Source organism: Tyto alba, unplaced genomic scaffold (assembly GCF_018691265.1).
Source record: "Tyto alba isolate M040663 unplaced genomic scaffold, T.alba_DEE_v4.0 Super-Scaffold_40, whole genome shotgun sequence".
Classification (NCBI taxonomy): domain Eukaryota; kingdom Metazoa; phylum Chordata; class Aves; order Strigiformes; family Tytonidae; genus Tyto; species Tyto alba.
This window is the reverse complement of record NW_024881316.1, coordinates 46,618,002-46,637,534: the sequence shown is the minus strand read 5'-3', so window position 1 is coordinate 46,637,534 and position 19,533 is coordinate 46,618,002. Positions and strand designations below refer to the sequence as shown.

The following is a 19,533-nucleotide window of genomic DNA, read 5'->3' as shown; positions in this document are numbered from 1 at the left end:
TGTTTCCACTGAAGTTTCAGTCTGAATACACCTTATCCCCAAGACGTCTTTAATGGCTTCACTGTCAGCAGCTCCAGAGGGTCTGATGGATGAATTTATATATCATTTTGTTGCCTGTGAAGGAATATTTATTATAGCTGGCTATTTGCAGCTCCAGAATTGGACTCCCTCAGTGATTTCATCTAAAACCCTTATTTTCTGGGGGTTTGAAAGACAGTCATAAAAAGTCGCTCTGGGCTTAAAATTAATTGACACACCAGGTCTCAGCTTGGAAGTCAGGACCTTTTATGCCACCTCAAAAAACTATATGGCTGTCAAAAGCACTGCTTTAGGATCCTGTTCATGTTCTGGTAGTGGCATTGTCTGTAGTAAATACAGACTGGAAAGGAAATATTTCCTAAATTAATCTTGCTCCAAAAATTGAGAAAGGCTCAAGAGACTGAGAGGAAGTCTAAAAATAATTACTGCCATCCCCAAATCCAAAGCACATCAGTTTTCCTGTGAAATGGCTTACATTTGGGGTAGTAATGATTGGGGAAGGGATCTGTATTTGGAATAAAACTTTAGACAATATTGTTGAAAAGAAAAGTTTATGTCTGATAAACAAAACTAAATGGATTTAACTTGCTCCTGATGTGGGCCAGAGATGTTCCACTTTGTATTCTGCTTCTGAAACACCAGATTGTGGGCACATATGCAGCCGTGTTCTTATTTGGACTTGACTTATATGGGACTGTCCATTTTTTGCCATTGGGTGGCACATTTCTTTATGATGTAGTTTTAAAAGATATTTCTTTTTTATTTATTCCTACTTCAATACTGTTGCTAGATCTGGGTCATCCCATAACTCTGAGTTGTGTGATCAATTGGTTGATTGATTTTTCCTTTTTCTTGTCATACTTCATTGCTTAGGGGGGCAAACCCACCACTTTTTTTTAGAGTTCACCAAGTGTTTTTAAGTCTATTTAGAGATTTTCTTACATGTAAGTAGGGCAGTGGATGAAGACACAGGAGATAAATAGGATTTTGAATTCTAGTACTGCCAGAAGCATGCCTGTGTGTGCATAGGTAAGCCACTTCCCCACTCCGAATCTCTCTTTTTCCAACTGTAAATGTGCTTTATACTATAACTTTTATTAACTTTCTCCATAAACTTGCAATACAGTATGGCTGGTGTTGTATTCATATATAACACCTGGTATAGGACCTTGTGCATATTGCACTGAGAATCACAGTTTCTGCTGCCTCTTTGTAGAATATGTATTGTAATATTCATTTGCCTGGTTGTTTTATCTCATTAAAGTGCAAGCCATTTTTGTGGCAGAAACTGGTTTGTTTTTTTTTTTCATTTTTACAATGTTGATCAGCTTTTGCTTATGGTCTCCTGACATTTCTGAAGAACACAGCCTTTCCCTTTCCATGTTGTGTACCACTGCATTGCGCAGTCATAGTGGCCTTTGACCATCTCACAGCCATCTTCTGCTGTGTGATAAACACAGGTTTCTAAGTGTTTTTCAAACAGTGATTTACCCAGGGACAGTTAGCAGGAAAAGTTAATTCCCAGGTGGGCCATGCCAGCAAAGCAGGCAGAGCAAAACCCAGCAAGTTCTCGGTCTTGCATAATAAAGGTTTTCCAGCTATATTTACATTTCTGTTTCCATTTATTTATTTATTTATGTATGTATGTATGTATGTATTTATTTATTTATTTATTTATTTATTGTGATATTTATTTACTTTTTATTTGTTTATTTATTTATTTATTTAAAGGGGAGGGACTGGAAGAGGGGAACAGAGTCAGTAACAACATAGTGATCAGCCTTTCTGGAACAGACAGTTTATCCAACATTGAGACACTGTCACCAGCAGGGATCTACATCAGGACTCCTGCCAACCACATCAAGGTAAGAAGTTCAGGTATAAAGCATAACATTTCCTCTCTAATGAAAATTATCAGAAAGATATGGAGCTTCATTTATCTGGGACATCATATGCACAACATTTGCTTCTTGGCTGAGCTGTCAGAGACTGTGCTTGTGTTGGGTTATTAAAACAAGTCCCTAATACAAAATAAATTCTATTCATGGGCAAATTTATTACTGAAAATTTTACTGTGCTTGATTGGAATGAAATATTCAGTGAGATCCTTCATCCTGGGATACTTTAAAAAGTTGTTTAATTTTCTAATAGCCATGGTTTAAAAAAAAATGGAAAAAATTTTAGACAGCTTCTTTAGAATTTTTTCTTACTTCTGTCATTATAAAAATAAAAAAAAAAATCTCTGTTTTAATGGACTGATGACAAACACATTAAAATTCAGCAATATCAAATGCACTTTCTCTGGATGTAAAATAACAACTTGCATACAGTCCAAGATTTGCATTCCAGGGTGAGAAGGAGAATGTGTTCCCTGTCTTATAAATATGACATAGATTTTAAAAGAAATGGAGCTTCTCTCTTTTAAATAGTGATAAACCACCAAACTCTTAAAAAGCTAACAGACTAGCAACTCTCACATCAAAAAGTTGAGATCAGTAAAAATCTTTTTATTCACTAATTCTCTGATGCTTTCTTTTAGTTCATACTTTATTTTGTTGTCTGATTCAAGTCACATTTCAGAGTAAAGAGTAGCTTTTAAGTGTTTCATAGAAAAAAAATATGATTTTCATTGATTTCAAAACATTTTTCCTTCCCAACTATTTTAAATCTGTAATTTCATTGAAACTGACCTTTCTTACCACAGTTTAAATTGTGACAAATGCATACTTTCATCAAAAAAAAAATCCTCACCTGTTCTATTGCTAACCCACAGAAACCAAACCAATTAACTGTATGTGAAGACCTAATCACCCCCTGGGCTTCTGTTCTAAGACAAAATAATTGTACCAAAATCTGAAGGTGAAAAAAAGACCAACACATTTCTTATGTTAGTATAAAGACAATAGTACTTAGGAAGAAGGAGAGGACTTTTCTGCAGTTCCCTCAAGGGCATATTTATCATTTTGAAGACCATCAAATATGGTTAAAAAAATACAACCAGGCAGAATCACATGAATTTCAGCTCCACTAAACACAGAGTTTTGTACTATCATGCGCTGACTTACCCTGGAGCTGTCTACTTGATCGCCAGTGGCTCAGGTTTTGCAAAGGTTTGCTGAAATTATCTCTACGGGTATGTGGGAACTGACTGTGGTCGTTTTTCAGCACATTTGTTTAGCACACCCAGTTCACATGTCTTCATACATATGCCCAGAGCTGTGGCTGTGGCTGTGTACCCCAACACCAGGGCTAAGTCTGCTCTCTGGAGGTGTGTTACTCAAGGCAGAAGAACAGATGGCCCTTGAAGGGTTGCTGATAAGCCCCATTGTCGGCAGTCCCTCGGAGTGGGCTATGTGAAGCATTGCAGCAGCAAAAGGAAAATATTAAGAAGTTGCCTAGCTTAAAATTGTTATTAGCTGCACTTACTGTTCTACAGCACCGATCAGTGCTCAGCTGAAGCCATGAAAGGGCATGGATATTAAGAGAAAAAGTCACACTTCCTCCAAGCAAAACACCTGTGTCTTGTGGACATTTTCTTACTACAATAGTCCTTACTAAATGGAAGGGATGCTGTTCCAGCACCGGCATCATGATGTTACAGAGTTTCAGCACATTTTATCTGATCAGATGCCTCAAGAACTAGATATTGCTTTTTACATATTTACAATCTTAATTTAATAGAGAGGTTTGAAAAATATTATGGGAAAGACTCATCTTCCTACTGCTTGGTTTCCAGACCATGACATGGAATAGAAATTTTCGCCTCTAGATTTTAGTGTTAGGTCATTGTTGGGTTTTGTGTTTGTTCGGGTTTTTTTGTTTTCAGACTGCCATCTTTCAGTTATGGGTTTTAAACTTACAGGCTACTATCTTTAAGGCAAGGACTGCAGTTAAGATAGACAGAGAGTTCAAGGTCCAGACTGTGTTATATCTTCTGGGCATGATGGGTTAAGCTTTTCACAGGGAGTCCTGCAATAACATTTTCATAACTACTCAATTTATTTGGGAGCCTAAATTTGCACAGGTGACTGAAGAGCTTAAATTTCCTTGAAAATCAGTAGTCTCCTAAATGGTGTTGAAATTGGGACACAGCAGTCACTCAAACCTGAGACTATAAAGACATTCGGAGACCCAATTCCCACTGGTTTCCATTTGACTTAAGCTCTTAAGTGCATTTGTGAATCAGGGTGTCAGGTAAAATTTTATACTTATAGTGTATAAGGGAAAAATTATTATTACAAGTTTAGTTTTTTTGTGTTTTTTTTTTTTTTTTTAATATTGTATGGAAGATCTGGTTATTACTTTTTAGTGTCATAAGACATTTTCATTAGCTGGCTGGTTTCTTGCCTTTTAAATGCTATCAGCATGAGGAACTGAAGATGCATCTCTTTGATATTGGCCCTTTTGTCACTGAAGGGCATGCCCTGTATCCCTGGTTTCATTTTTGTGTGGAGGTAAAAACAAACAAAACCCCCCTAATTTTTAATCATCTTTTCTTGGTTCTCTTGGGTCCAGTGGGTCTTGGACCTTTTCTGGTAATTTCCTATTCATAAACATTTTATTCAATGCCCTTAAATCTCAAAGCCAGCATGAAGTGCTCATTGCATAACAACATACAGACTGGGTTTAAGAAATTCAGCAAGCATCCTCCATTTCCTTTCTTGCTATGGTGTTGAGGACTGGGAAACAGCTTAAGTGAATGAATGGGGTGGAGATCAGCTTGTGTTTCCATGTCAGAGGAGTGACTGATGGTCCCGCTGTTGATAAATGAATTTGTTTCCCAATATTACCCAACCCAGCCATTCTCTGCAGTACCAAAGAGATGAGGCCACATCTGTTTGGCACTGATTATTTCTCACCGTTTCATCCTTACTGAGATCTTTTCTAAAACCTTCTGCAAGGTGAGTGCATGTTGAAGTGAGCCTCTTGGGGGTGCTCCTTGCATCCTGCCAGGCTCTGAAACTAGGGGATCGGTGCTGGCCACACTCTCCAGAGCTTTAATGTCATCTTTAAGGCCAGCAGTTTGATCCCTGGTTATCTAAAAGAAATTTATGAAATATTTACATTAGCGGTGTTGTACAGTTAAGAGACACTTAAAACGTCAGCTACGTTATTTTACGGACTTGCAATGCATACCTCCAGGTATTTGGCATGCTTGGGGATGTAATTTCTCTCTGAAATTTTGGTTGGACGGACATCCGTAATATACTGACTTCCACAAAGAATTGATTTCCACACAAAATTCCCTGCTTGCCTAAAACCCCTGCCCTCCAGCCACTAGCTAGCTGAATAAATATGCAGCTTTTTTCCTTATGAATCATCTGTAGAGTGCACGATTGGAGTCACAAGTAAAAGATCCTGAGAATAATGTGACCGGACTGCAGAAGTGTTTTGTTAAAGGAAAAGGGTCTGTGGCTTCACTTTTGGAAAAAGCAGCAGTTTTACCAGGGGATATAGAAAGCAGTGCTTTGGGTATTGATACTTCTTTGTTGCTTGACAGATGTCAGAAATCATGACTGCAGGGAACACACTTGGATGGGTCAGAAGAAAGTAATTGGTATATGGAGGCTTTCACCTCTAGGTCAGCAGGCTTGGCTTTGATTTGGACCATCAGGGACCAAAAAGTCATTAGTGTTTTAACACTGTCCGATGACCTCTGAGTGGTAGTGGTGGGTGTCAGTACTGATCTTAGAGAACAAGCTCTTCTTTCTGCAGGAAAGCTCATCTTAGACTCCCCTTGGAGACCTAGGTACCTCCAGAGAGCAATTAATCTTAGATAAGAATAGACTGGAAGAATTGCCCTCTGGACATGTCTATGCCTTATTTTTTCCTGGAAAAGGAAAGGTTTACCAGACTGGACTTCAGCAGCAAATTTTTACACACCTAAGATAGTTGAGAGGGATCATGCCCAGATGCACACGTGAAAGCACTACTATATGGACATCATCCAAACCCAGGTTGGTTTTTCTGCAGTCCATATGTAGCAGGTAAGAGCAGGGTTTTTTTCCTGGAGTAGAAAAGTTCCTAACCCACTGTATACAACTCACATAACCCACTTGCTACAGACTCTGTAAGTCTCAAACTCCTATTTTAAGGCCAGGCAGACTTTATAATCACTTATTTTTCACCTCCTGCAATAAAACAAATAATTAAATGTCATAATTTCTTCATTAAGAGTTATTAAGTGACATTAATTTACAGTACATCTTTCTATGATTATTCACTTACCCTGTTAAAAATAATTCAAAGCAAGTAATTTACCACAGGTCTGAGCAAATTTATATGTTCAGCCACTGACATATCCTAAAGATGTAATTCTCCATTTTCTCTTGACTTTTAGACTGTCTCATCTTTTCATGCCAATGTTGTTTCCTTTGCTGTATTTGCTTTGGGAGATATGAGAAAGACGCAGATTGAGAAGTAAATCAATAAACTGGGTAGTTTGTGATTTACCTTTCTTTCATTACATTATCTTCTTACTTACGGAGGATTTTATAGGGTTAAGAAATTTTCCACACACTTCTTTTCTTACTTACATTTTGAAAAATTATAGCAATATCATTTACCTGTCATTTGTTTCTATTGCTTAGCAAACCCTCGTTGTGTGGCCTGAGAATAGGGGGTTTTTTGTAAGACTGGCCCAAGAACAGAGCAAAAACAGGACAAGATTGCGGACACAGGAACAAGGTGTCAGCTTCTGACAGTCAGATTTGCCAGAATTTGAATGGACCTCAGCTGGGATTTTAATCTGGGTTTTTCTTAAATTTATTTTATTTTCCAGAAATCTGTGGTAATCTTTTTTCACAGTCACATATGCTTCTTTACAGGGTAACACAGTGTGTGCTGCTGGGTATGGTTATTTATTTCATCTCTCCCCTGAGGGACCATCCAAAACGCCTCTCCTGTCCTTCAGTGAGAACATAGCTCATTCCTGCACAAGGTACTTGGAGAATTTTGGTTAAAGAGATTTCCTGCAGAGCAGAATCAGTGTTTGACAACAATGTGGTTGGGGCTGCTTTTCAGGGCCTGACTGTGAATGGTTTCCTTAGTAGTTTCAATGCAATCCTTTCTTCTTCATTCACAAGCCCAATTTGTTAACTTGCAATATTACCCTGTGCTGGTAACAGGCTCCTCCTCTTTAACCCTTTGTTTAAATGATCCTGATGTAGTTTAAGATGTCACATTTAATACATTTCATCATCAAACATTTAACAGCCAAGCACTGAAGCATGTGCTCATGTGTTGAATTGAAAGTTCCTTTTTAAGTATACTAGATGTTTTGAGCAGAAGAGGGTGGCATGCAGGAAAACAGACACAATTTCTTTCTTACACTCCTTTAACATCTCCTGCAGACCACCATTAGAGACATGATGCTGGCTTAGACAACATGGTGTGGCATTTCTTACCTTCAGATGCTTTATATCATAATATCATGACTACTCAACCCTTAGAATTTAGTCTCTGATTAAGTAGGTTGAAATGGAGACTAAGCACTTTGCAGTCCAACGGGATAAAAGGTGTCATTTGTATGTCAGATGTTACATATAACAGTCACTCCCATAGCATTCAGGAATGGCTATTCACTAGTGCTTTTGCCTGTACTTTCCTAAACCAGAAACGATAGTAAAAAATGACATTGTGCTAAAAGTTGGTGGATGGAGTCACCTGAATTTTGAGGAAATCTGGATATTAATCTGGATTTAAAATCTCTGAGAAGGCCAAACCAAGGGCTGCATTCAGGATCACTTACACTTGGAGTGTACTCCAAATTGGCTGAATTCAAGAACCAGAAAAGCCTTATCCATCCAGATTGATGTTGGGCTCATCTGAAACTGACACTGATTGAAAGTTCGTGGGCATGGTGGGATTGTTTTGCAGAGAGCAACTATCAGTGGTTGTTAGCTCTGGCATAGCTAATTCTGAAAATACTTGAAAAGAAATTGTAAGTATGCTCTCCAGAATGATTAGATGCCTCAAATAAATATTACTATCCACCATTTTTTCATTTTGGATTAAATGCTAAAGTCTCATTCAGAGAACTGTTACAGATTCAAAATTTTAGATATCAAAATGATCAACAGGAAAATCTGCTCATGAATTCATGCACAGTAAAGAAACATTCTCCTTTGTTTTCTTTCCTAAACAGGTATGGGTTGCTGGTGTACCCAGAATATTTGCCGGACAGCCCAAACAGACCTGTTCAGTTCAACAACTTTACAGCTTGGAGCAGCCAAGGTGGAGCACAGGTACGTTTGTCCTGATTGTCCTCAGTGATGCTCAGGATCTTTATATCACCTCTACACTGACTTCACCTTTTGAGCCTGCAAATAGGCCACAGTTAAGGTAAAAGCTCCTGTACCTGTATGTCCATGTCCTCTAGATGGAGGCTCATATTTTGGTGGTGAAACCAGAAACACAAATTGTGTGAGATCTTTTTGCTGCTTCTGACCAGAATCGGCGCGACTACCATCAATAGCTGGTGTCCTCTGTAATTATCTAGCATATATCTGCCATTATAATCAATCATAGAATGGTTTGGGTTGGACGAGACCTTGAAGATCATCCAGTTCCAACCCCTCTGCCATGGGCAGGGACACCTTCCACTAGATCATGTAGCCAAATAAACCCTCCCAGTGGATCTGAGCTTTCTCTAAAGATTGCAGTTGGTAGTGAATCTGTTACATTCATAGGGGAAATGGTTGCCACGGGAATTTTTTCATCCTTGTTAAAAATGTGCACTTTTTTTTTTGTTGTTTTTTGTTTGAATTTGTCTAGCTTCACTTTCCAGCTATTGTAGCTCACTATTACTTGGTCTAATTAAAAGAACCTACACTACCCTTTATTATCTGATACCTTCTTCCCATACTGGCTCTCAGAGGCTGTGATCCTCTTCACCCCTGTCTGACGCCCTGAACAGACTGTATGCCTTTCTCTGTAAGGCTTGTTTTCTGGTCTAAGCCATCCTACGGATCTTCCTTTGAAGGTGTCCAATTTTACAGTGTCCTTTTTCAGGCTGGTGCATTCTCTTTCCGGAAAAGCTTATTTGTGTGAAAAGAAGCAAAACAAAAGGATGTTTTACAGTTTTGTTTTTGTGGTTTTCTCTGCCAAAGTTGTAACTTCTTTGTATGTTACTGACTAGCATACATTAATAACTAAGTTTATTCTGCTTCTTTCCATGGATTCTCTCTAGGAACAGTGTTCTTGCTGTTAGGTGACTGTAAGAAGTACCTCTGGTTATTTTCAAGCATCTTTCTGCCACAAACAATAACTTCTTTACCCTAGTATTTTTTCCAGTAATAAAACCAGGAAAATTTAGAGCACTTTTACCCTATTACTGATTCTCAGTTCTGATTTTTTTTTCATACTGTTCTTTTTTCTTTTAACATAAAATATGTTAACAGAATGTAAAGTTGTTTTATTAATTGAAAGCAGAAACTAGACATTAAGAGGATACTAAATTACTAAATATACATTCAACATTTTTATGTGGTTTTACACTTCCTCTTTGTATTGTATTGTAAGGAAAGCAGAGTTATAAACCAAAATATTTTTATTTACTTATTATTATTCCTTTATTATGCTTTTATATAGATTTTTAAAAGCAGAAACCTTGAACTCCAACATTTCTGGATTTATGCTTGCAAAGACTTTGGCATTGACATAGTAGAAAGCCTGGGAAACACTTCCATAGAAAATAGTGTTTTAATTGGACACATTGGGCAAAAGGTAAGCACTGCAGGAATTCTTCTGATGTCTCTTGAGTTACACAGCAACCCTTCAAATAAGAATTTGGAGAAATAAGAAAGCAACCTGAAGAACAGTCCCTGCTCCACAGCAGCTCAATTGAAACTTGGATTTTAAATAGATTGTATGTAAAGATAAATACAGCTTCAGGATGAGGTTTGGGCACTGGACTGTTTGCTTAGTCCTCTAGCTGCCTTCCACTCCTTGGAAAGATGATGTCTTTAACAGCAGCTTCTGTAAGAGACACTGATTTGATGGTAAAGCAGAGAAACTTGGAGCATCAGTACTGTTCTCCCAGCCTGCTGGAACCAAATATTGTTGCTTCTGCTGGCAGCAGCAGAAGAGAAATAACATTTGATCAGCTTGATCCTGTATCATTTTTCAGGTCCTTTATTCATAACAGTTGATGAGAAATCAGAGATTGTATTCTGCAGGAAAATTCAGCGTTTTTTCCAAACATCTTTTTATTTCAGTATGGAAGTTTTGAAGATTTTTTAAAACAAATTTGAAACAAGGACTCTGATTTTTCTATTTGAATACAGAAATAGTAAAAGATTTTGTTATAATGAATATTCATCTATATTATTTATAAAATAAAATTCAAAAGCAAAACAAAAATCACACTTCTGCTCAACTTACAAGCTGAAGGATTTTAGTAAGATAAGTGTTAAATTTTCCCTGCTTATGTATTTTTTTTTTCCAAGATTGACATGGTCTCAGAAAATCCTTGGAATTTCACAGAATCTGAATTTTTGAGAGAAAACATAAATTTGTATTAAATAAGCTTTTCTAATGTAAATTCCTAGATACCTTTTGCTGTAATGAACAGACACCATTTAACCATACACAACTGGGTTTAATTTAGTGATTTGAGAATAATGAGGGGGTACAACAGATTTGATTTCTATCCCAGTTAACATTTTGGTTTCCTCTGCTCTCTCATAGAATCATTGGTCCACCTGGAACACAGAGTGCTACTTATTTACTTGAGAATGAAAAATGATGTCAAAATGTAACATTTTTATTTATGTAACAAATACGATCTTCTTCCATTATTTTTTAGGCAGCTGGACAAAGTCCTTTGAGTGCTACTAGGTTCTTAACAGATTAACAACATGGATAACAATGAAATTTTAGTTATATCTGGCCAGAGTTGCTTGTTCATGCTTTTGAGGGATTTTTGCCTTGCTCAGTTTTCTGCTGGTGATTATAAAATTAATTTTCTCTCTGACTGGCAGAAAAAGAGTTTTAAATGAGTTTTCTTTAGTAGCTCACAGAAAGAAACTTCTGTAGTATATCTATTGAAAGTATGTATCTTAGATATAATCCTGGTCTCACTAGTCCAAATTTGCAGCATCCCAATGACACAATGAATTTCGCTTGGACAGCAAAGGGTGGATATCTTTGTTTTTGCTTTGCAGGATCCATGGAAGGACTCTGATGTACTTGTTAAGAGATTTAGAGGCATTCAGCTGTGCCTTGTTTCTTGCAGTACCCCAGGGGGGTGATTATCTTTGATTATCTCATGATAAGAGCCTCCTTGTCATAATTTACATCTTAATTTATGTAATTCTCCCTTTAATAATGATGTCTCTTTAATATCAATTAAAACTTTATGACATTAATTTAATGGGAACCTTGGATATTCCTCTTTGTTGGCCCTTCCAGTTTTTGAAAGAGGTGTTTTAAAACAAGATTATTTTCTGGAAATATTAGGGCATTTAAAAATTTGTTTTTTATCAGTTAAAATATTAGTGGCAAGGCTAGATCCAGGGCCTGTAAAAGACAAGGGAAAGACTTTCATTAGTTTCCTAGACATTCAGCAAACCTCTTCCATACTTCCATAAAACAACTCATTGTCTTTGTGGAGCCAGTTGAGGTTCTTCCTAAAGAAGCAGGAGGTCTGAGACAGATGTCACGCACTGGGGAGGAATTATCATCTCACACCCTTCTTCTATTTACTATTTATTTAAATAAAATAAATTAAATAATAAAAAAAAAATGGGAGTGATATAGAAGAGCAGACAAGTGTAAGCAAAAAAACAAATAGAGTCTGACTGATTTGTTACCAGAAGACAGGGATTTCTGCTTATCAGTGACTTGGAAGGAGATGGCCCAAGGACCAGTACCATCATCACAGGTGTTTTGACCTCAGAGTAAAAGAGGTGATGGAGTTGCTCTCTCTTAATGAGACTGATGATAGCACCATTTCTTTGAAGTGATAAACTATTTATAAAAGTCCATTTCATTCTATATTTTCAATTAAAGAGGATGTTTTCACAGAGGGTGGATTTCTCAATTGACTCTCTATTAGAGATTTTGAAAATTGTTCTACAAAACTGTTTATTGGCCACAGAAATAACATCACGTATTTCTGCTAGCCCTTTCCCCTTCAGGCTACCCGCTAGCTCTGAGTACATCCTTCTTCCCAGCCTGTCTCCAAGATAAATTGGCAGAGAGATGTACACCTCCCCTGTGTCATGGCCTACAATCACCATGAAATCTAGTTTGTCCATTGTGTTTCCTATCTGTTGTGGGTTTTGCTCTTCCTTTTCATGTCTTATGTTTCCTCCTGTCTCTCACTGTTATACTTAACTTCTTGTTGTTCTGATGGACCCTGAAGTCGACCAGAGCTTTGAAGAGAGCCTAGTTTAAATGCTTCCCCTTATCCCCAATCACACAAAAGAGCTTTGAATCTCAGCAGTCAGGTCTTTCTTAGAACATAAATTAGGATGATCAGCTTTGTAGAGTAGGGAAATTTCCTGCATGTAGGATGAGACAAGGTAAAGTAAAAGGGACCATAAACAAATCTAATCACTGTGCCTTTCGGATGGATCCCTTCTACCCAGAGAATGTGCAGTTTTCTTTCTCTTCAAATGTCCAACCTTTACTAACATTCAACAATCCAGACAAAGGAAACAAGACGATCACTGCCCTGAATGTAATACTATCACATACAGCAAATGGTGAATTAAACAGATGTTACTTGTCAGAATTTGCCAAGCAATAGCTTAGATCTGTCCTTCAAACAGCATACATTGCCCCACAACCATGGGCTTGAGTGCAATCACATCCTTGTGTCCCAGCTGCTACATCCTGGACTCATTAGATTTGGAGATTCACATGGTGATATGTCTCCCAGTGCTCTTAATTTCTTCATTACAGGATAGGACCTGTATGTCAGCAGGACTAAAATCTCCCCAAAGATACCAGCTATTCATCTCCAACACAGCTTTCAGGGACTTTGATGTAAACACTTGCACAGCGATCAGGACTTGTTCTGGCTGTTATCAAGGGCAGGGTGAGTATGATTTGCACTTATTTAATGGTGTCTGTCTTCCTCCTACTTCAGATTCAGATGCTCAGAAGTTCATAGTTTCCACCGACAATGTTGATAGATATTTCAGCTGAATCCCTCAAAAATGGCCATATTATGATGAAGAGGACTGGGCCCAGTTTCACTTCTGTAATCTTGTCACAATGTTTGTTATAGGTGAATTATTACCAACTAGGATTTGATGTATTTGCATATCTGCTTTCCTTAGGATTTACAGCACTAAATAATTTTCAAAAGTGTCACTCTCTCTGCTTCACTTCCCCAACTGGGACACAAGGATATAGCTTTTCCCCATTTGCAGGGAGGTGGGGCATCAGATGACAATACGTAGATGCAAAATAAATACTGTGTGTGATGTGCAGCTCAGATGAACTGAGAAAATCTGTGAGCTAGGATTGTAGATATGCATAACAACCAGTCCTCGACAATAATTGCTTTCTCTAGTGTGCATTTTTCTGACATTTCTAGAGGGCTGAACCAGACCCTTTACCTGCTCTGCTCTGCACAGGCTGAGGTTGCAGCCCTCTTCAATCTCCCTTGGAAATTGTTTCATCGCTTAGTTGAAGTGACATACTATACATACTTTTAAGATGAAAGTAGCCTTATTTTTGCACTGATTTAATTTTTCAGTGGAAGGGGTTTTTATACACTGACTTGTTACTGCTTCTTTATTTTGGGAGGTAAAATTTCAAGTATGATTTCTTTAATAGCTATGACACAACCTTGCAGAATTTCACCAAGCTCCTACCTCAGGCCAGCCTAAACCTTACGTAAATTTGCCTAAGATAACGTATAAACTAAGCATCCTTTTGAGCTTTGAAGAGGTACTCAAAGGCTCTTTGAAGAATGTTCCAAGTTCATTTACCTCTTAAATATATTTATATATAAACGTATACTGGCCTATAATAACATAACAGAAAAAAAAGACTTCAGGAGGTGAGATCAAAGGACAGGGAGAATAGTAAAATCTGACTCAGAGTCTACAACTGACAATATGATAGTCAAATAGTAACCAAATGTAATGCATGAATGCTCATGCCAAAGCTGACTTGTTATGTTCCATGGGGCAATGATTTTCATAGAATCACTGAATGGTTTGGGTTGGAAGGGACCTTTATAGGTCACCTAGTCCAACATGCCCTGTAATAAGCAGGGACATCTTCAACTAGATCTGGTTGCTCAGAGCCTTGTCTAACCTGACCTTGAATGTTTCCGGGGATGGGGCAGCTACCACCTCTCTGGGCAACCTGTGCCAATGTTTCACCATGCACATCGTAAAAAATTTCTTCCTTATATCTAGTCTGAATCTACCTTCTTTTAGTTTTAAACCATTAACCCCTACCCTATTTCTACAGGCCCTACCAAAATGTCTGTCCTCATCTTTCTTATAAACCCCCTTTAAGTACTGAAAGGCCACAGTAAGGTTTCCCCAGAGCCTTCTCCAGGCTGAACAACCCCAACTCTCTTGGCCTGTCCTCACAGGGCTGCTGCTCCATCCCCCCAATCATTCTTATGGCTTCCTCCAGACCCGCTTGAGCAGATCTGCATCCTTCTGCTGTTGGGGGCCCCCGAGCTGGCCCCAGCACTGCAGGGGGGGTCACCCCAGAGCGGAGCAGAGGGGGAGAATCCCCTCCCTTGACCTGCTAGTCCCTCTTCTCTTGATGCAGCCCAGGACAAAGTTGGCTTTCTGGGCTGTGAGAGCATGTTGTTATCTCATAACCAGCTTTTCATCCACTAATACCCCCAAGTCCTTCTCCATAGTGCTGTTCTCAATCCCATCATCTCACAGCCTATATTGACAATGGAGGTTGCCCTGGCCCAAGTGCAGGACCTTTTCCGACACTTCTGGAAACATTAATGTGTTCAAAAACTTCCTGTGATTTATCTTGCATGAATATTCCTCCTTTTTGTAGCTATCTACATTACAGTAATTAAAAGATCCTGCAACTGTGTGTTTCAGACAAGGCTTTATTGTGCCAGGTGCTGTACATATGCACACAAGTATATTTACACACACACATAAACAGTCCTTATCTCTGAAGATAGGCAGAAAGGATCTATAAGAATCACTGTTTTGGGGACTGTAACTTTTTGTCAGTGGAACTTGTGAAGAAGCATTCAGAGTCACTGAGGAGATGCTGGTAGGGCCAGAAGCAGCACCTGGATCAGAGGAGTCTGTAACCACAAGTCCTGTCACAACAGGATGCTGGACAAGTGAGACCTGGCCATATCACATCAATGGCAATTCCTACAACCACCTTTATTTATTTTCCTGAATCTCTGACTGTTGTTGAATTAGTAGATGTTTTTCAAAAGCAAAGGTGAAGTGAATCTAATCTTTTTTATTTCTCCAGAGATGCCTTCAGGCTTATTATTTAAAGAGGTCAGTCTCTGTTTCTGAACTGCTGCTTGTTCCTCCCAGGTGGGTTTACAGTGAGAGCTGAACGTCTGACCTTCATCAATGCACCTTTCCAAGTGTCCTTCCCCTTTCCTCACTCTGCTATCCTTGAGGATCTCGATGGCTCTATCACAGGACAGAAAAGAAGTCATCTCCTCCCTTCTACAGATATCCTTGCAGTATCTTGCACAGCCAGCACCAACTTCAGTCAAGCTTCTGGTGGCAGTGTTTGTGACAGTGACCTTGTTTTCCATCGTATGTCTCTTCATTTGTAAGTAACCATTTAATCTTCCAAAAAATTGCCATAGATGTTGCTTACTGTGTTTATTGAGAGAGCTGCTGGCTCTGAACACAGTCCCAAGACTCCTGCCTCTTCTGGGTCCTAAATTGGGTCAGGGAAAGAGCCTGAGCACTGGCATATATTAGTCTCTGTTGTTGTCCATGTAGTTTCTGGCACTGTTTATGGTCTGGCTACTTGTTCTTGTCCAGATAGTTTTCAGGCATGGTTTGAGAGATAACAGAGGGACCATTCCCAACTGGCAATTTAGATGTAGTCTTCCTGGGTTTTGGGGAGAACTTAGCTGTATATGGACAGCTATAAGAATTATCCAGGCCACAGGACAGTCTTTGGTTTATATTTTATTTATTTGGGCCTGCCCTAGTTCAATATTTTCTGCGTTTTTCATCAAGCTGTTTATCTTACCTAAATCCTATCTAAAGTCTTGATTCCTGTCCTGAGACAATTCTGGGAGTGTTAAGTGAGCCTTTAGGTGGAAGTTGGGGTGTGCTGCTATTCTGTCACTCTTCAAATACCAGAGGTATGTAAATGAACCTCTGTAGAAACAAAAATTCAGCTCAAGCTGGGCACTAGCACTCAGATGTTACAAGTGAGATCGGTGGTCAAGCCCCAGACACAGTCAGAGATTTAATGGGTGAGTTGTGAACTTTGCCAAGATTTATAAAATACTTCCAGATCAAGAGAGAAACATCTAAACTGATAATAAAATGCAGATTAAAAAAAAAAAAGTTTTTAATTTAATTATATTTTAAGTCAAGTTATGAGAGTGTTTCTTTTTATGCTCATTGTGAGAGATTTCCTCAAGTGCTCCCACATTATAAATGGTCATGAATAAAGTATCCAGAAAATCTTTGTAATCTGATTTCATTACTATGTTAGTTTCATAAACTATCAGATTCATATATTATATTTTCTACTAAAACAGGATTTAACGTTTTATGGTTTCAAGGACCCAGCTCTCAGGCAATGAACTTGGCTATATTGTATAGAAGATATAAGAACTTCATGATGTATTTAGTTAAAAGAAAACTTTCCAGTAGATAAATTTCTGTCCTTCTGTTGGAGCCATGTCTTCTACCCACTTCATTAGGACTTTCTGGTCTTTCATTTTGTTATTCTTTGCTAGCTTTGACATGAGTTTAGTCAATTCAGATCATCAAACCTTATTAAGACTGACCCAGGCTCACAGCCTAAGCAATCTGGTTTAGTCTACACAGCTATGGATTCCCTTCAACATTATGAGAACAGACAATGTTTAAAGAACAAACTTTTGTTACTTTGAGGGGCAGAACTTTTTTGGCAACTAGGTAATTGTTTTTCCAAAGTAGTTAAGATACCAGTTTCCACTTGGCAATTGGTACAATTCAGAGGTCAACATAAACCAAGGAACCACTTCCAGTAGGGAAATTTAGATGTCCCCATGCTGTTTTGGAGGCTGAAGAATTTGATTGTGTGGATGTGGCCAGACCATGCTAACAGTCTCAAGGCCAGAGGATAGGTCATGGCATTGATTATTGGAAGAGGTGTAGCCACAGGTCTCTGTCTAAGTGCTTACAAACTCTATGAGTGGATGAGACACAGTTTTGTTGGAGGAGATCTGTCTGTCTGTGTGGATATAACCACGTTTTATGATGCAGGGTACGTGTCCTCGTCCCTGATATCTCTTCACACTCTCAGTAAATTATGCCTACTATAAATTTGCAATAGAATGCCCCTTTTGACAGTTTTTCCATTTCCAGAGGGATAGAAGACATTTTCAGAGAGTTCAGCTTCCTCCTGGCACTGTCTCATATCCCACCTTTTTGATTACCCAGTCCTGGGATACATCCAGGTCTTTTCTGTCAATGAGCTTTGATGGTTATACAGCTCCCAAGTGCTGTCCTAGCTCAATTCTGTTGCTGCACTCTCCTCCTCAAGCTGGACTTGTCCTGCCTTGGAGCAGCTGGCAGCTAAAGGGATCTGGTGGAGGAATACTGTTCAGCCAAGTACTACCATCACTTCTCTTACCCAGGGAGGACATCTGCAAATTCCTGGCATAAAAAAAAAAAAAAAAAAAAGGGGTTGAAAAAGGTTTTTAGTGATCATTCCTGCTTTGCTTCCCATGCTTACCTTCACTTCCCAGTGCCCTGCTCAACATTTCACTTTCTTTTGAAGTACAGGTTTGATCCATTTTCCATTTTTTGCTGTTTCAGGTTAGTAGTACACAGGCAGAAATCCTGAAGTGCTCTGTCAGAGGGCTGTTAATAATTCATATCTGTCTTATAATTCATGTTTTAGAAGAGGGAGGAGAAAAACCTCCTTCCCAAATAAGAAAAAAAAAAATAATCACATATTCCATTGAAGAGGAAAACTCTAAGACTTTCAGCTACCTGCAGGCTTTGCATGTGATTACTGTTTCTCATAATGAAAACAAAAGTCTGCAATAAATTAAGAGCTGGGAACCATTCTGATTTAACAAAAAAGGTAGTGGATAGAAGACAAAATACACCTGAGCTAGATGTCTTTCTGAACCAGTTATCCATGAGGTCTTAGGCAAATCCATTCCCTTTCTAGTCTGTTTACCTTGCTTACATGGACTACCATACCTGTGGACCGACACAGTGTGGGTGGATGGAGCTTCTCACAACATTGCCTGTAGTGTGATTTGAGTCCTTTTGGATACTGCCACAGCATAAATGTTAATAATTCATGATAGCTAATATATTCTATGCAACTTGTTCCTCCTTGCATCAAAAGGTTGTTGAGGAGTGAATACAAATAATTCATCTGCACTATTGTTGTTAACTCTGGAAATGTTTGAGCCCTGACCTAAATTTTGTCTTACCAGTAAATTGCTTAAGAGTTTTAGATTAGTCATATCAATGACTTTTCAATCAACTTTTTATTTCAAGCAAGTACCCTTTCTTTCCCTTCTTTATTATCCATCTGCATGAGCTGGGAGTCAACTTACATCAAAGATATTTGGCAGTTTGAGTAGCTGAAGCCAGATGTTAGCCTGTCCTCCTGAGGACTATATACTTAACAAAGTAACCCCAGAGACTGTGAGCATCCTCTCTGTGCTGCTTCCAGATCCTCTCTCCTGAGTAGCTCCTACCAGCCAAATCACCATCATGCTAAGTTGAAGGACTGTCAGCATGCAGCCAAGTAAATGCTGTGAGTGAGGGAGGCTTTGGTCACATGGACGGCGCTCCAAAATGGACCTGGTAGAGGAACAGGGTGGGGAATCAAAGGATCTGAAGGGGATGAAGAACGAAAGTCAATTAATAAAATATCCACAACATGACCAGAGAACTAGGGGGTGGGGAAAGAAGAAGAAAGGATGAAGTTTGTCCAGATATATTTGAAGAGTGTTCACAATAAAAAGGGAATAGTTTAGGATGAATACAACAAAACGTGACTAGAGCAATTGGCAGAGGTTGAGCAGACAGAATAAAGATAGGTGGGTGACAGGAAAAAATTCCCAACAGTGCAGTCTCTTCATCTAACCTCAGTAAAAAGATGAAAGTACATTTGCTTGGCTTTCTTTAGATTCTGATGAGCAAAGAATTAAAAATTGCTCTGGAAGAAGTCTTTCTGTTGTGTCCTACCAGGCCCTGGTGTACATGACCTTTCAGATCTGCAACTTTCTAGTTGTACTTATCACACGTTGTAAGCCCTGTAGTCAATAAATCAGGGGTGCTGTCAAATGCAGGGTGAAAAACAGATTACAAGGCTCTG

The 19,533-nt window shown here is 38.7% G+C and overlaps 1 protein-coding gene across 1 annotated transcript in view; it reads left to right on the top strand.

Moving 5' to 3' along the window:
- Nucleotides 1-19,533, top strand: part of PKHD1 (PKHD1 ciliary IPT domain containing fibrocystin/polyductin) — a 267,005-nt gene that overhangs the window by 123,271 nt on the left and 124,201 nt on the right. Inside the window, exons 41-46 of the mRNA XM_042803457.1 lie at nt 1,771-1,904; nt 6,867-6,979; nt 8,186-8,285; nt 9,631-9,765; nt 12,949-13,084; nt 15,543-15,789. Of these exons, the coding sequence (XP_042659391.1) occupies nt 1,771-1,904; nt 6,867-6,979; nt 8,186-8,285; nt 9,631-9,765; nt 12,949-13,084; nt 15,543-15,789 (865 nt within the window). The remainder of the gene's footprint in view (nt 1-1,770; nt 1,905-6,866; nt 6,980-8,185; nt 8,286-9,630; nt 9,766-12,948; nt 13,085-15,542; nt 15,790-19,533) is intronic.